This window comes from Strongylocentrotus purpuratus, unplaced genomic scaffold, assembly GCF_000002235.5.
Source record: "Strongylocentrotus purpuratus isolate Spur 01 unplaced genomic scaffold, Spur_5.0 spur5_scaffold_6, whole genome shotgun sequence".
NCBI lineage: Eukaryota > Metazoa > Echinodermata > Echinoidea > Camarodonta > Strongylocentrotidae > Strongylocentrotus > Strongylocentrotus purpuratus.
The window spans coordinates 46137458-46155740 of record NW_022145612.1 but is presented as its reverse complement, the minus strand read 5'-3'; the positions used below and the strand labels follow the sequence as shown (position 1 = coordinate 46155740).

The following is an 18283-nucleotide window of genomic DNA, read 5'->3' as shown; positions in this document are numbered from 1 at the left end:
TCTCAACCTGAGTTTGATATCAATTGCAACTATATGTGCACAAAAAATCAGTCGGAACTTTGTGATTGATTGGAGGACGTCCGATCGATTAGGTTCCATTACAACTCTTGAAGCCGGGAGTATAATGTGTAACCAGTGTATATTGCAATGTCAATATCATTACCGATGTCTGGATCATTCGTGCATCTGTACACCATTTCCCTACCCTTGCTAATGCCGTCGTTTCTTTCCACACTCAGTCTTTTGTCTAAAATCAAATATATTATTTAAAACTAAAACAAACATATTATTTTGTCATGATAATTATACGTGGCCATAATCTTATAAAAATCAACAACTTGATCATTTGAGAATTTGAGAAACAGAAGACGGCTGAGAAGGTTCAAAAATCATTTTTCAGTAGAACCTCAGGAAAAAATAAGTTATCAAGTGTCTGTCTTTGATAGAGAGATTTGTTTTTTTTGTTAAATAATGAAGGGCGTTATTTGACTTCATGAATGATTAACTCTGATTACATGTATGATTGTTCTATATTAATGTTCATAAATGTTTTTCTTTCTTTCTTTCAGAATGTAGCCGTTTTCGCGACAGTGGATCGAGAACGAGCTCGTCCGATGTTATGTTTTTAGATCTACCACTCTCCTCATCATCGCCTACGCCCTCATCCTCCTCCTCATCACCATCGTCATCATCATCATCATCCCCTCTACATTCAAATTCCCCATCGTCATCGTCACCGGGGACGACGACCGAATCGTCCATTAAAGGGACGGAAAGAGACTCTTTATCGATCAATGGAAGCAGCATTGATCACGAGAAAGCAGCAAAAAGCCATTTGTGCAACATTACGCATGCGCATCATCCCTCGGAAAGAACGAACCAGAAAGATGATATCGAAATGAACATCACCGTATTGCCATGGCAACTCAGCATCACAGTGGCCAACCATACATTGAGTATTAAGGTAAGGGCATCTCGATATTGCTCAAGGTAACAAAATGTTAAGTATTAATGCCGAATAATATATCAGAAGAAATAGCTGGTACGTTTACATCTATAGTCGGCTAATATAATCAAACACCGAATTCTTTAATACTCGCTCTTGAGCAGCTTTAGGATAATTAAGAAAAAATAAGAACAACATCAACAATAATTGTACTAGAACTACTATGGATGTAAAGTCATGCTTGTGCATCCTTTGATTTTCCAAAGATAATATCTCTCTTTCTCTCTCTCTCTCTCTCTCTCTCTCTCTCTCTCTCTCTCTCTCCTCTCTCTCTCTCTCTCTCTCTCTCTCTATATATATATATATAATAGGCCTATACGTATATATATATATATCCCCTCTCTCTCCCCCTCTCTCTCTCTTATCAAACAAAACTATGTGGACAAGTAAGACATTTTTTCATCCCAATGTTTGGCGTTGTATATTAAACTCATTCCACAATCCTGCTCTTCGTTTCAATCATTAACGCTGTATAACAGACCTTGTGTGCACGCACATCGTTCTGATGACGTTCTGATGGCCATCACTTAGACTCCAGCACCCAATTAACACTTTAATATTGATCTATCATTAATTGAAATGCTCTAGATTATTGATTGATGAAACATTCCCTTGCCGCTAGACTCATCAAGCGACGGGGCAGACATTACATCGGTTTATTTATAATTATAGTTGTAAAGAGGTCGCTGGAAGTAATTTATTTAATTGGCAATATGTATTTCATGATTTTATTTATATATTTAATCATTGATCGTGAATTGAGTTTTGTTTCCCTATTTCGTTTCCTTACATCTATCTTGTTTCGTTTTACTTGGCAAACACATTCATCGTTTTCACCTGAGCTTCATTCGGATCTTCAATGTATTTGTCCCATGCGTTACCGACTATGATATCACATTGTCAATTATTTAGAGAGAGAAAGATAGAGAGAGAGAGAGAGAGAGAGAGAGAGAGAAAGAAAAAGAAAAAGAGAGGCATGTTTCTTGAGCATTATGTTTCTTAACGAACATTTCAACAATGCTCGATTTTAATCAAACCAGTGTCAATATTACCCCCCCCCCCCACCACGTTGATTTGTCAACGTACACATCTTTTTCGTATAATGTTTACACGAGATCATGCTCTTTGCCCCCTTCTTTATCCTATTAAGGGGGCACCCCCTCCCCACCCGTCATCATAACATGTAACGTTTCGTTATTGGTCGCGCATGCAGGAAACCTTTGTGTCTCTGCTTAAAGTCTGAGCCTCATTAATCATCATGTGGATTATAAACTCTTCCTCACCTCTCATCTTCAATCTCTCTCTCTCTCTCTCTCTCTCTCTCTCTCTTTTTTCTCTCTCCCTCCCCCTCTCTCTCTCTCTCAGGGAGATCAGAGCTAACTCTAATTTCACAAAAATATTTATATCTGTTTGAATAAAAGTGCCTACACACTTTGACTAATTGGAAAGCGCAGGTCGTCATCTCCGAGCCATTGTTTCTAAGTATACCAGTTGATTGGAATTCAAATAAAAACACGTTTGTATATGCAGTGGCAAATCTTCTGTGACACAACCCTAAGCCTGCTAAGTTGATTGCTCTACTAGCGAGTATTGCGCTGTGACAGTTTCTTGAGTCAAAATACAAGATAAAGGGATGTAAGAAGCTGAGACAGGGAAGATAATAAGTACACGAAGTAATATTTTAAAAAGAGAGACATTAATCAGAAGAGAGAGAGAGAGAGAGGGAGGGAGGGAGAGAGAGAGAGAGAGAGAGAGAGAGAGGGAGAGAGAGAGACTGACATACCATGCAGACAGACAGAAAAAAAGGGGAAAAAAAGAAAATGTGTATTAAAATGTGACGAAAGTGGGGACCCTAAAATAAAAACGTGTTAATGGAAGAACAACAAAAGTAACAGTAGATAAAGACATTTAATGAAGAAATTAACATGCCAGGAAAAAAGGATAAAAAAGAAGAAAGAACACTACTATGGAAAATATAAATATGGGAAAATGAACTCCAGAAGAACAAACACAGGAAGAAGGAGATGAGGAAATGAGATTGGGCAAAAATAGACACAAGGCAAGCGCAATATTATTACTTCAACATATACTCGCTCATGCAGTCTAACAATAGCCCGTGTACAATACCCCTTCTAACATGTGTAATAACTTGCAAGCGACAGTTAATTTCCGGGGGTAGATATGTGAGTTTGATGGGTAGATGTTTCATATTGCTTATGCTGGAGAAGAAAATGCCGGAGCTTAATGCAGCTCGGATTCGCGTTTGTCATGCCTAGAGCTAATGCCAAGGAGATTCAAGTTAGAGACAATGAGTCTTCTTCAATCGATGTAAGTGAATCCGACGAATGGAGGGGGTGGGGGGGGGGGGGCGAAAGGGGGGGGGGTGAGAAATACAAATATCGATGCAATGAGTGAATGAGGGAGGGAGGGAAGAGTGGAGAGAGATAAAGAGAGAGAGAGGGAGAGAGAGAGAGGGAAAGGGAAAATGGGGGGGGGGGGTCGATCAAGATAGAAAGAAGGTAAAAAGAAGTAAAAGGGTAAACTGGAAAAGGGAAAAATAAAAGAGTGTATGATAATCTTCTAATGATAATGATCTTGATTTAAAAAAAATTATTAACATAAATTTATGGTTGATATAAAAAAAAGAAAAAAGCATGTGATAATGACCAGCGCAAGAACAGAAATATAACTAACATCATAATGAACAGTGAGGTTATGAAACTTCCATCGCGTGTATTTTTACACAGGTGGGGGCGTCCCACGGGGGGGGGGGGGGGGAGGGATATGAAATGACAAGAGAGGAAGACAATCACGTATACAAAAAGACTGAAATTATCCAATCGGTAGAACAATGGATAAAACCAAATATGAAGATTTTAGGACGAATAGAGAAATAGGGAAACTGGAAGACTTCAAAATATACAAAATGCATGAGTACGAGATGGTAAACATGTCAAACATTTCGGACAATGATTGCTCTACGAAAGAGGTTTTGAAAAGTACATTCCACTTGTAAATCGTAAAAGCCGACAATGATTTTGTAACTATCTAAAACCATCAAATAAAATTAATTCAGAAAACCTCAATGTTATTTTTAATCGAAACGTTTGGAAAATTCAAATGCATAATACCATTTTGCGCGCGTCTTTGGCTTTGGGGAACGTATTTTACAGGTCTAACCACATTGTTATGCTTTCGGACACTGTTTTCAAAATAAAGATCGGCTACCGCCCCCATCCCCGCTTTCTTTCTCTCTCTCTCTCTCTCTCTCTCTCTCTCTCCCGCTCTGTTTACTCAATTGACTGCATAGCTGTATTCAGAATAGTTACTTTTCACGTTAAGTTCACTTGATTAGCTCGCTGACATTTTCCCTGAGAGGAGATACTATCTTCAGCATGTCATTTTGTAAAAAAAGTACTTAAAAACACTGCATTAATTGCTTTCCGTTCTTGTACACGACAAAAATCATGATTTCAAGAGCAAGTCAGGTGATGTTTAAATTATTTTCTTGTATCATATGATGTTTACTGTGTATTTTACAAGACAGTCAAGAGTTAAATTAAGCATGGAAAGGTAATTAATGCCGCTTCCTCTCTCTAAACAAATGTATATATTTTTAATGTAGGCATAGGTAATTCCCTTGGTTTTTATTCCTGAACCCCCTTCCCCTAAGCCCACCACACCCTATTTTGAAGTTCTTCATTCCGGGTAAGTCTACTCAGCATCTAAAGGAGTAGCCATTTACAACTACCAGAGTCAGTTACACATCTACTAACCTGCATCAAACAACAAACCTTCATATTATAATCATAATAATGAGTCAAATATATGGGAAAAAAGATTAAGATCGGCACGATAGTTGCATCATACTCTCGTATGTTCGTTGTTGTCATCACTAATTCTCTGACGAACGTTTTCATCCCCTTTTCTTCCACACTTCTCTTTCAAATGGCTTCCACAATCATTGCTGTACATCTTGTATGTTAATATCATCGCTGTTCTCGTATGTTGCGATAATACAATCGTGATATCATTATCATTATCGATGTTTTTTGTTTTGTTTTTAATCCAATGTCTCTAATCCCAGTGGACTGATACAACTGGAGCCGAAAGGTTAAAAGGATCGATCGTCCGGATAAATTACAGCTGTTGCTTCCATGATGTTCTTCTGCCGCCGTGTCTTGTTTTCAAGATCGCTGGATCAAGATATTGTAAGTATAATATTATTCAGGAAAGGGAATATTGAGTTTTGCTCGAAGAGAAGAAAAATTGAAATGATTATGAGAGCTTCCTCGTTCGTTTTTATTCCTATTTCTGGAAGAATATTATAGCAGAAATGTCACTTGAAAACCTTTCCTCTTTAACTGCTCTCGTATTCCGAATTGGATTAGAAATAGTTGAGTTCTGATGGATAGTGCTCAGTTTACATGCAGTCTAATTATGATTTTGTTAAGATAATTTGCTTTCAATTTCTGCTAAAATATTCATGCTGTCATTCTAAACTCTATTCTTAAACTTTCTTCACTCAGCGGCGTGTCCATCAGTGTATGAAGCCAACGGACGCCCCTTTCTATTTTTGAAAGCACGAGGGGGTGCCGAGATTCACCAAACCTCATCCCGCTTATTTATATCTGAATACGCCACTGACACTAACGTTAATTATCATAAAGTAGAATATAATAAAGGGGCAAAAAGAAATATGCAATTTGTAAGTTTTTTTTTCTACATGTTCCTTATCCCACAAATATTGCGATGCAACCTCCTGCCGTAAAGAGGTGCACGGCAGCCTGAACGATCCCACCTTAGCACACACGTTATTAAACCTGGATGAGCCTGGGGTGATTCTAACTTGATTTCCTCTCATTCTCCATCCAAAATGCCTGGATGAATTCCTTCGAAGTGATTAATAAATAACCCATTCACCCTTCCCTTCCTGGAGCTCGATCGGTTGCCGACAATAATAACTCAGGTACCGAGTCAAGAACCGTTCGTCAAAAATCTAATTACGGTGTCGTCAAAAGACAACAAGTCTTCCCTGGTGTTGCACTTCATTTTCACATCCGCTGGCGGTATAGAAATGAGAATCTGAAATATAAATAAGTCTGTAATGCATTTTCCCGTCAGGTATCAGTGACATTAGATAGAAAAAAAGAAGAACATTATCTAGCATGTCTCTAAAGGTAGGGAGGCGGAGAAGATGATTCTTACTTCATTTTGATTGTGAAAACAAACTGACTTCCTCGCGCAAGCTCAATTAACTGCAAAATCTCTGATAAACAACCCCTATCGTGTTGCCTTCATGGGTTATTTGGTTTGAGTGATCCTTACTGAAGATTGCTTTTGTATTAATAATATATTTTAAGTATAGTAATGCCCCAATTAAATATTCAAGATCAGATTGGGCTGCCCAAATTTTCATTTTTGAGAAATTATTTCGTTCTTGACATTGAATAGTTAGCTATAAAATAACAACTCGAGCATCCCCCCCCCTCACTCCCTAAAAAACAAGGACAAAACTGTACAACGAAAAACAATTCGAGGAACGTTATCCATGGATCAGATCTTGCAATACTTGAAATATGAATAGGACTGCAATGTATTTTCCCGTCTGGTATCAGCGACATTAAATAGAAAAATGAACATTATCTGGCATATCTCTAACGGTAGGGAGAAGACGCTTGGGATGATTGAAGATGACTTTTGAGATTCAGAGGGTCGTCTTTCCCCCTAAAACTGTATATGTTATCACTCTTGTTCTGAGCAGATAGTATGTGGAAACGTATGTTTCTACCATGTCAACTGAACCACATAATTGTACAAGAATGGCAAAATCTGATTGGAGCATTCATTTTCACTGTAAGATATTGGATCTTTTATTTCAATGATCGTATACTAGTTTGGCATGTGGAAGCAAGATGTATGATATTCCAGCACGATCTATTCATAACGTCATATAGCTTGATATCTCTTGCTTGGCAACGTCCAATACGACTGGGTTTACTTTGCCAAATAACAAGCATTACATATCATACCATTCAATATCAAGACGCCTGCAGCTGTTTTTATATTGCTTTCATTCATCTCTGCAATAACGTCTTCCCTTCCTGAATTTTCTCCCTCTTTTCCTGTCTCTCCTACTTTGCTCGCTTCTTCTTTTACCTCTTGTTTTTTTTACCTCTCGTTCTCTTGACCCCAATATCCTGCCACCATCCACCATGATTTTAACTTTTCCTTTTGATCCCCATCTCCTTTTCGTGTTCTCTCTCTCTTCATCCTTCTTTATACTCTTTCCATGGCTTGCTAGAATAAGTATACTTCGACCTGTCGCAGAATTATGGTGTCATAACGAAAGAGAGCTAGAGAGAAGGTGAGAAAGAAAAGGAAAGAGAGAGAGAGAGAGAAAGAGAGAGAGAGAGAGAGAAAGAGAGAGGGAGACAGGGTGAGAGGCAGGGAGAGAGAGAGAGAGAGGGGGGGGGGGGAAGAGAAAAAAACCTTTGTAAAAGACATAATGACAGTCCATGTTCAACAACAGTGGGAATTAAAAGAAGAGAAGGAGATAGGGAGGGGAGGGGGGGGGGGGAGGGGGTGGGGGGGGAGAGAAAGGAGTTAGAGAGATACTTAGTAAAAGAACGAAGGGAAAAGAACATTATTTAATTTTGTTTTGATCAGAATATAGAGATGTAAAATGTCACTCCTCCCTTCCTTTCTTCATTCAAAACGGAAGTAAACGTGAGAAGAATTTGAAAACGAAAGAAACCGATCGATTCCGATGTACCATATATTGAAAGGTGAAAATTGATTGTCTGCACTTTGAATCAGACCTCTTTATAAGTACAAGAAACAGGTTCACAGTAATAATGTTCTGGTGTGAAGGAGTACAATTTTATTGGAAACGTAAGTGGGAAATGTCTGCATGTTAAGAATGAGAGCCTAGGGAGGAAGGATGTGCAATTGGCAAATGTGCTTTTTATTAGAGACGATGGATGTGTGCTTTGCTGAAAGCCCCTGAGAAGCTGTGATACAGTGTGATCATGATGCGGGTCTACCATCACTTTGCTTGTGGATCGGACAAATGTGAAATGTTGAGGGGGAAATGGCCATCGTTAAAGATCAGATCAATGTGTGTTAAAATAGATCAACGAGTCGGTAACATTGAAAGATCATGCCTCGAAATAATAGAAAAGTTGTTGGAAGTTTGAATAAAAGAAACTTGGCAACGAATTGCAGGAAATCGTTCGAGATGGTATTGGAATGTAAAGCACATTGGTGCGACAACATTGACAACGGGTATGACGACAAGTTTAATAGTGGGTATGACGGAAGTCGGTTGCGGTGATATCAGGCCAAGACAGCACAATAACAAGATGGAAACAATATGGAAATGATCTGGCAGAGCCATCTTACATGTCTTATAAAATGGTTCAAAATGAATGGGTGCTAGAATGTCGTTGAATATGGTCGTATAATGACAGACTGTCAGAAAAAAGGGGAGAAGAAGAAGAAGAAGGAGGAGAAGAAGGAGGAGGAGAGGAGGAGGAGAAGGAGGAGGCAATCTGTAAATTTCGTCATATCCTCGTAACGTTCTTGGTTACTTTTTTTCTCTCCAGATTCTGTAGCAACCGATGTTCTCAGGCAATCAAAATCAACGCCATCTACGGCAGGGAATAGGTTAGGAGTGATCAGCGGTTCTGGCGATAGTATGACGTCAATTTTCAATACCTCGGCGACGCCAGGAGCACCCATCGAATTTGTGACGAGTAATATTACGAATGCAACGACGGGTGAGTATACTTATTTCTTCTGCGGGGTGATAAAGAAATAGGACAAGATAGGAGGATAGACAGGATAGGCGGGTGGAAGGAAAGAATTACTCAGGGGTGGATCCATAATTGTCAGAAAGGACGGGGGGGGGGGGGCGGTTGAGTCTTCCCGGGAACATGATTTCCGCATACTATTTTTCCGAGAGAATCCCGCAAGCCGTCCTAAGATCGGGAGTGTTTTTACCCATTAGGCTAAAAGGCGCTTGTTTTTCACTCTTTTGCCTCCTCCTGAATACGCCTTTGATAAATAAAATATCCTAACAGAAGAGAATATATGAGAATACTAAATCACTGATGCGGAAGGTGCAACAACATCGATGGAGAAAGAGACTAGGTTTAATTATAAGCATAGATAATAAGACGATTTAAACATGACGAGATTAAAAACGTGACGCATCTTTATAACGTGAACTATGACGGACCAAAGCTGGTGGCACTTTACTGGTGTTAATGAATATGAGATGCCCCCCCCCCCATGTTCCACTTCCTTCTCCGCTGTCCGGCATTCAGAAAATAGTAATAATAATAATACAATGAAATGATGCCCATCGGCACACCGACCAGATAATGACTCAACCTTGAACTAAAGAGACGGAGGCAGAGACAACTGAATTTAAGGTGCAGATAATAGTAAACACTCAAGTATCAAGAGAGATATATTTAGAGCTTAATCGTTTTTTTTCACAGAGTTGATTAGACGTGTTTTATTACAAATAAGACAGAGATGGCAATATAATGATTGTAGCACATAATGATTCAACATCCGTTCAACCTTTCTTTATGTGAAGTATTTATCATTCACTGGCCTTCTTGACGTCAAGGAATATAATTACAAATAATTACACATTTGTTTCATATGATCAAACGAGAAGAATCAGACAGTAAGAATGCAATGGCGTCACTAACAATATTAAATGGGATGGAGGGGGGGGGGGGGGGGGGGCTTATGAATTTGCCGAAAGTACTAACAACCAACAAAGACTTCGAGGGAGGAACAGTACAATTGGTCCATCGTACTATTAGCTCAATTGACTTGGAAATTAACAAAATATGTGCCAACAGTTTGACATTGTTTTGCAAAACAAAATATTTTAATATGACTGTCACTCTCCCATCCATTCTCTATCGACGCCCCCTGAGAGTAACCCTACTATCGACAGTTGATGGGGCATATTATGATCCGAAAAAATACGACCCCCCTTACCAATTGCTTGGAGGCCCGCCCAGACACCCCAACCCCTGCCCCCAAGCTAAGGTCACCTAGATATGCCACTGCCCATGATATGACAAGTCGAATATTGCTTATCTTGCTATGTGTTTCTAATAATTGATTTCTGCACTGCACAGCGGACGGAATGACGGCATATGAAGAACGTCTGGAGGTGATCGTGACGGGGCTTTGTGTCGGTGTCGCCATCCTTTTCGCATTCTGGTTGGTTTGTTTTCTGGTAGAGAAACGATCTCAATCAAAATATATGTAAGTGTTATCTATCCTATTTTTTCTCTCTTCCGTTGATCCTCTACTTCCTCCGACCCCCTCTATATTTCTCTCTCTTCTCTCTCTCTCGTTCCTATTCCCTTTCTCCCAATCAATTCATAATGATCATGGTAACCACCATCCACTAGATGGTTAGTGAAAACAAATAAAAATGTTTCTCTCTCTCTCCCTCTCTCTCTCTCTCTCTCTCTTTTCTCTCTGACTCTCTCTCACCACACTTTATCATCCCTCTCTCACATTCCTCCATTTACCCTTCCCCTTAGTAACAACTATCACAGAGATTAACAAATTTCAAAAACATTGTAATGTAATGATAAAACATTGATTAAAAAAAACAGATATTAAACGATGCCAGACTTCTCCAAGACGTCTCCGAGAATGTGCTCGATCAGAGGTTTGTGAATTCAGAAGCAGGTCTTATTATTTGGCTCGCTCAAAAACAGTATTTAGAAAATAATCCACAAACGAAGCTGATATATTGACGTTTATACAACTGTATTGTAAATGGACGGTAGTATTCATTTACGAAGATCATGTGCATAAAAAATACGTCATAATTGTCTTGTATTGATTTCAATGACCTGCAGGAAACGAGGATCAGATAAACAGAATGTTTCCCAGACGAGACAGTATCCACATGAAGTAGCAACCGTCAGAAAAACACTCATGGTAAGATGACCCCCCCCCCCCCCAAAAAAAAAAAAAAAAAAAAACGATTCTCCAATAGATATAACAGTAATCCAGATTCCGACGAAGTATCCGACAAGGCTACAACCCAAGTCACATTGACGCCACCTACCCCAGACCGATCAAACTACATTACTTCGAATAGCGCATCGGTCGTTTTGAAGTTGGTTTCACGATGTGACTGCGGCACCTCTTGCCATCTTGGAAGAATGACTCCATAAAGACAAACGAACGTGGCCCATTTTTTCATTCTACTTTCGCATGATTAGTTAAGATTTTAGCCGAATTAATGCATCATTAGTCATGTCAGCTATACTATTGTAAGCCAGTCAAATTTGATTATTCAATAGAAAACCCTCTATCCCCAATATCCATATGACTACACAACCTGCGATAACGAGACTCTTTGTTTTAGTTTTTTCCGGATTGCTCTACTTCCAATTTATTTAAAGAAACAGCGTTAATTTAAGGGATCTTAAAGTAAAATCGTCTCTAGATAGGCCCCTCCCTCACTGTGAAAAATTTGGGAAATTTTATTTCAACACTTTGCCCAACGTTGTGCCATAGTCAACCTAACCATCTATTGGGCAATATTTTACCCCAGTGGTATTGGTAAACGTAAGTACCCGACTTCACGCGTGTTTCGTATTTTAACCAAAATTTGGGCAAAGATACGGTAGCCCACTTGTTGGGAAAATCTTGACCAGCTTTTGGGCAAAATACTAAAAAAATTATGCAAATATTGCCCCATTGATGGTTGGGTTGACTATGGCACAATGTTGGGCAAAGTGTTGAAATAATATTGCCCAAATTTTTCAGTGCTCTAACAACGCTTCCTTGCATGCTCACTATGTTTATCCCTGCCATTTGCAGGAGATCTACGACATGCCAATGATACGGGTAGCGAATTCAGACGAGGAGGGGTCAGAGAGCGGGTCGGGTCAGTCGACGGGTTCCCGCGGTCGGAGTCGACTGGAAAGTGAAGGCGACGAACAGAACAGCTCGACCAATATTTCGTCATCCGACCAGCCGACCGGTGCCGATTCGTCGTCGTCGGAGGATACGCTTCGTAAGAAGGAGACGAAGAAGAAAACGACGTTCGCTGATCCGAAGGTACATCTGGATATTCCGAAGGTACAGTGTAGGTGCGACATATCCTTCCGCAACAAGAGCGTTGCTGACAAATTCCTTACACTATCCGAATTCCTAACATGGACTCAACCGTAACCCAATAACAGTCACCCTCAACCTAACCTAGAACCCGGTAGAAACCCTTACCCGACCCTGTGATATTTGAGCAAATAAAGCTCGGAGCAAATGTGGCTGAACAAAATTGAAATGTTGCATATTTGACGGGCCACTACACGGACATGTCCCCGTTTGGTAAAATGTTGTGATTGATCCGAATCGTGTGCAACTGAACTTGAGATAGATATCAATCGCAATTCTAGTAAGTTTGCGATTGATTGGAATATTAGTCGCAACACTACAAAACGGGGAAATTGGTGTGTCCAGAGATGCATGAAGGTATTTCGACGTTTACGCTAAAAGACAAGATGACCAAACGTAATGTTCTATTTCTTTTTAACCAAATATTTACCAGCAATGCGTTATCATCACAAAATTATTCCTAACCACTGTTTTCACTCCGATCCAGAGATGTCTGCTTTGTAGTTTCACAGTCGAAAACGTTGACTGGGACTGGGATCAGGAAAATCCGATTATCACTTCTGCATCGTGATATAATTATAAGGATATAACTGACTGGTGTTTAGTCAAATAATTATGTGATACATGTAGTAGGCATGTCATGTTGGAAGGCTAAATAATTAGAGGGAAACCTGCGAAGTTAAACCAAAGAGAGACTACGGTACTTTGAGAACTCCGTCTCTTGTGTCATTCATGGCTTTATTTTCATATCAAATCTAATAGGGGTTGTGATTGTTGGATTTAAGACGGCATCTAATACATTATGCCCGAAACTCACTGATACTCTATTTCTTAATCATCATTTTCCTCAAATTCCCTCGCAGGAAGGCACCCCTGAGAAGTTTGGTACGTGGCGCCCTGTAGCCAAGGCAGGATTGGGGTCACCAGGTGAGGTGCGCTCCAACCGCTTCATAGCCACCTCACCAACAGCTCAGCCCAAACGAGCGCTACTAGCTGGCGGTAGGTCTCCGTCAATCCTCAAGAAACCCAGCAATTTCAACGCCAACAAATCGCCGCCGAGTATACTACGGTTCTCCCGAGGTCGCAAGATACGCGAAGACCCGACGACGATAGAAATGAACTCCATGGGCGATCACCTCAACCACGGCTATTCGTCGCCCAAGAAACATTCGAAACTGGTCTCTGCTCTCAAGAGCTCCGACTCGAGAAAGCATAAACGAACTCGGTTCAAGATGGACGAGCCAGAAGACATCGGCAACTGCGCAGGCGCAGGAGCTGAAACGTCGGTACCCGTGGGGAACAAAGCTCTGCCAAAGCAGTTGGTCACGTGCGAAGTGCACTTCGAAACCCCTCTCGCCCCAATCCTAAACGGAGAACTCGAAGCCGAGGATGAGCTGGACGACGATGATGAGGATGAAGAAGTGACAGAAAGGACTCCACTCAAGAAAAATGTGAATTTTGTGGTGGTGGAGAAGGGTCTCGCAAGTAAATGCAAGTTTAATCTGAGCTGGGAGGATACAGACGGATTACCATGTACTGACGTATGACGTTAGTTTGGCTGGAGTTTGGCTGGAGTTTGGTTCAATAACGCGCAGATGATTCTTCACGCCAAACCTGGTCTCGATGCCAAAAACTTTGTGTTTTTATCGCAATCCTGCTATCACTTATCATTCTATACTACGATAATACGAACAGAGAAATCTTATTCTTAATTGAATCAATTAAGGTCTGCACAGTGTGAACTAATTTTTATCACGCAAAGAGCTTGCAAAGCAAAGCAATGTATCGATATTATTTAAAGTGCTTGTCGAGAAGTGGAGAACACTCCCACGCCCAAGTTGTTTGAATATAATTTTGAGCATTTTTTGTACATTCTAAATTCTGATAAAGTTTGACAAGTTGAATTAAAAATGAGTTTACTGCTTTTTTAATATAATAGGCGAACCACAGGCCCATTTTACACTTTATCTAGAACAAAGAACACTTGACTGTTTTAATCCATCACTAAGAAGAAAAGTTGCATCATCTAAAGAATATATGTGAATTTTCGTTGCGTTCGCGATGTGATGGGTGCTAAATCGCTGGTGCCTAACGTTTCATATCGAAATTTTTCATACATACAGCAGATTCATCTTAATATGAAATAGATAATTCAAAGATATTATGTAGCTTCACTTTTTTCCTTTTGCAATCAGTGCTTAGGCGGAGATGTGCTGGGGAGTGTTTCACAAAGACTTTCACAAAGATCGACTTAGCTTGGACTTGAACTATGGCAGGCCGTTCATGCCACTGGTTGCTCTCACCATTCATGGCATTGGTCTCTGAAGGGACGTACAAATCGTGGTCACAGATCTACATTTTTTGATAGTTCATTATTGAAGGGAAAAAAAATATCTTAAGATCATAATTTTAAAGGTTTTGTCCTTCTATTTGCATCTGGTTCAAGGCTTTATAAGGGCATAAATCACATACCGTAGTATAAGTCCAAGTATTAAATGTAAATCAAGTTTACGATGTTTTTTTTTTTACTTCTTCAACAATTAACTATGAAAAAAGTGTAAATTCTGTAGATTTGTGAAGTTCCTTGAGAGACCATTGGCGAGAGCAACCAGTGGCATGAATGGCCTGCCATAGTTTAAGTCCAACTTAAGTCGATCTTAGTCTTTTTTTTTAAAAAACACCCTTCTGGATGCGCATACGACATAACACATACACTTGAGCATTCCAACTGCGTACATTCTCAGAGCAATAGACTTTTGATACGCAAACAATAGGTGAGGGTACTCAAGCGGGATGACAGTGATCAGGTATTACTATCATCATGACAAAAAAAAAGTAATATTGCATTGATGATTTCTCGGATTTTTATATAAAGATTTACATGCAGCCTCAAAATCATACGGAGTTTAACATTTATGAGAAACAGCATATTTGTTTTACAAGTATATCAGGTTATTAGATCAAATTAATAAAAAATGTATTTAGTAATAGTGAGAAATGTAGGGAGAAAAACATGAAATAATGCGTTGTTTCATTTTAAAATCTTTTTGGATATAGGCGCCATGCAAAAAGGGTAGGCGAGATGAGCTAAACTGTATTTTTATATAAAACGAATTTGAACTGATAATATGTTAATATAATATCAATAATAATATACATGTATCATTACAGAGAATTGATTTATGAGAAAATGTGCAACTGTTATCGACAATGAACACATGAATGATTATCGTCAGTACTTGTATTTTCTGGTTCAATAAAGAGTGATTAGAATGATTATGATTTAATAAAATGTATGCAACATATTACTAATTGTATTATTGAAATATGTGTAGAAGAAATAATTGTTGAGAATTATGATGTATATTGTACACAGAATGCATATGAGAAGTGTATAGAACCACTTCAGGTAGAATAATCACTTCATTTAGTGCATTTTTGAGACACACAAATTAAAGTACAATCATGACAATGATAAACGCAATGAGAAATATTTTTGTGGTATTTAAGTGTTTATTTATATCATTTATACTCTTTTATATTTAGCAGGACAGATTGTAAATCATTTGAATATCACTTAATGTAATGAGAGATTGTTCATAGATGAAATCGTGTTCACTGGAATATATAGAATAATAGACTGGAACAAATATCTAGGTATTAAAATTGCATATATTGGAATTGTTTTAATAACTTCTGCCAAATTTGTCAATGATATTTGCAATTAAACTTTGATGTCTCTAACATATATGTTTTTCATTAAAGAGGTCATTATTATACTTATTGAATCAATTAATAACTAATCTTAACAAATTGGAGTTGGATTTGTCAAATAAATCAAGAAATTCATTTGTATTAGATTAAGTGATGATTGCAATCTAAAACTCAATAAATACTTTTATCTAAATCCCAATAACATGGATAATCTTTTATCATTCCATTTCATCTCAACCATTCAACTATTCAGCGATAAATACTACATTCTAACATTAAATAACAGTTATAAAGTCATTAAAAAATATTTGTGGCTTACATCCAGTCAATAAGATTGATTGATCGATCTGTAATTGAAAAACAAGTCAGAACAAATCTTGAACCAGCAGGCTTTGAACCTGTCAGATTTGTTCCGACTTATTTTTCAATTACAGATCAATCAATCGATCTTATTTACTGGGTGTAAGCTACAAATATGTTTAAATAATTGAAAAGTTCTCCCAGGAAGCATTACATTTTTGTTAAAGTTATAAAGTCTTATTTTAGACATATGATAAATACATTCTTTATGAATTTAGTTGTCAAACAAATTTCGTTAATGGGATGTTCATATTCTCTATCAATAAAAACAATGAGAATAAACAGGCATGACTATAAAGTCTAAAAGGATGGCTCCAAATTATTATAATGTTCTTGCAAGGCATACTTTTTAAAGAATAAACACAATCAAATGTTCATCCCTCCTACATCTTTCTATACACGTAAAAAGTCAAAGATATGCTTTTAAGTAAGCAACATGGATCCAAGACCTAACTTCTCGACATACCAAAAGAGACCAGTGTCACAACTTGGACTCAAAGCCAGTGTAGCATCTCATAAAACCATCATAAATAAAAGCTTGCCGATCTCCCATTGAAACCTGTGTTCATTTCATAAAACAATGTTGGCAAAATTACACTTGGTAGCTTAGCATGATGTAATGGCACGAAAAGATGCGATCGAACACAAAGAGTATAATAGTTAGTGATTTTTGTGAAAATAAGTTTTTTTCAAAAACATATATGATTGAAAGGTTAGGTATAAACATTGAGCCTAATCGAGATAGTACATGTACCGGTATTCACCTGTTCCATACTTAAACGATGTGCTTCTACCGTTATGTGATGAAATCATTATTTCCAACAATCAAGCATTTTGTGTTCTAGACACATCTTGTTCCACTTCACTTTTGCCAAGCTATCTTTGCTGGTTTTATGTGACACTGCCTTGGTTCACCACCTTTACAAACCCTCATTTATTCTATATACTGAGCCATACCTTATTGTCAAAAGATGATGATGACTTCAATTATATGAGAACCATTCATTACTTCTGATGGACTCGTAAAACTTTTCTCAACACGTGTAAGACCCACAAGAGGTCTGCGGAACTTGCTCACCTGAGCAGATGAAAGTAGGGACCTCGCAATAAAGGACCTAGCTCCCATCCCCTTTGCACCAGGAACTGAAGATTTATTAGAACAGTAGGGCAATTTAGGGGTGTTGCTCCAAAGTCCCCTGCAAGGGCAGGTATCCCATTCAAAAAAAATTAGGTTTTCTTCACATAAAAATGGTTCCTACCATGCTTAGCCAGAATCCATACCAACATTTTAGTATGAAATCACATCTACACTTCATGATCCATCAGGAGCAAGTTTAAAGAGATATCCTTGATTTAAATGGAATTTTTTTAAAACCCATGTTTTGACAGTTCTCAAGATTTGTGCATGCACATTGTTAAAAGTTTGTCGTGCTTGCATTGCTGTTTGGATGTTGGATATTGAAGGCTGTTCCCAAGACCCCATGGGGGCATATACCTCATTTGAACAACTTTAGATCTCCCTTTCCTGCAGGTAATTCCTACAAATTTTGATGAGAATTCAGCAATGGATGAGAGTTGAGACATGTTTCTAATTATCTTTACCTTTTTCATTGCCCATCTTGAGAAATACACAAACAATATTTCACACACAAAAAAATTCCAATTGATATATCTGCTTTAAATTTCAAGAAATATTTTTAGTAATTCCCATTAACATGGATTTTAGCAGTTTTAAAGAGAAGGTAGAGTTCTGATAAGAGGTGAAAAATAATTTGTGAGCGTTTACATTGTTATTATGCAAGTGTGGAAGAAAATGTGCCCTGAAAAGTATGGCTCTTCAAATGCCTCATATTCTAATTATGACATGTAACAGCTTAAAAATGAGGACCACATTTTTATGCCAGATGTTTGTGTAGTCCCATATAAATCTTTCTGTATACAGTGCTTGTTACTTTTACCAAGACTGGGCCAAATTTCTCATCATTTTGATGATCCCAGAACCTAACAGTACATACCAATACTTATATG

The 18283-nt window shown here is 38.4% G+C and overlaps 1 protein-coding gene across 1 annotated transcript; it reads left to right on the top strand.

Moving 5' to 3' along the window:
* The first annotated feature begins 830 nt into the window (after window positions 1–830).
* On the top strand, window positions 831–13744 carry LOC100893292. The gene is made up of 7 exons (XM_030999883.1): window positions 831–964; window positions 5094–5217; window positions 8614–8787; window positions 10174–10303; window positions 10912–10993; window positions 11885–12145; window positions 13045–13744. The coding sequence occupies exons 1-7, from the start codon at window positions 899–901 to the stop codon at window positions 13726–13728; spliced, it is 1521 nt and encodes a 506-aa protein (XP_030855743.1). The 5' UTR covers window positions 831–898; the 3' UTR covers window positions 13729–13744.
* The last annotated feature ends 4539 nt before the right edge of the window (window positions 13745–18283 follow it).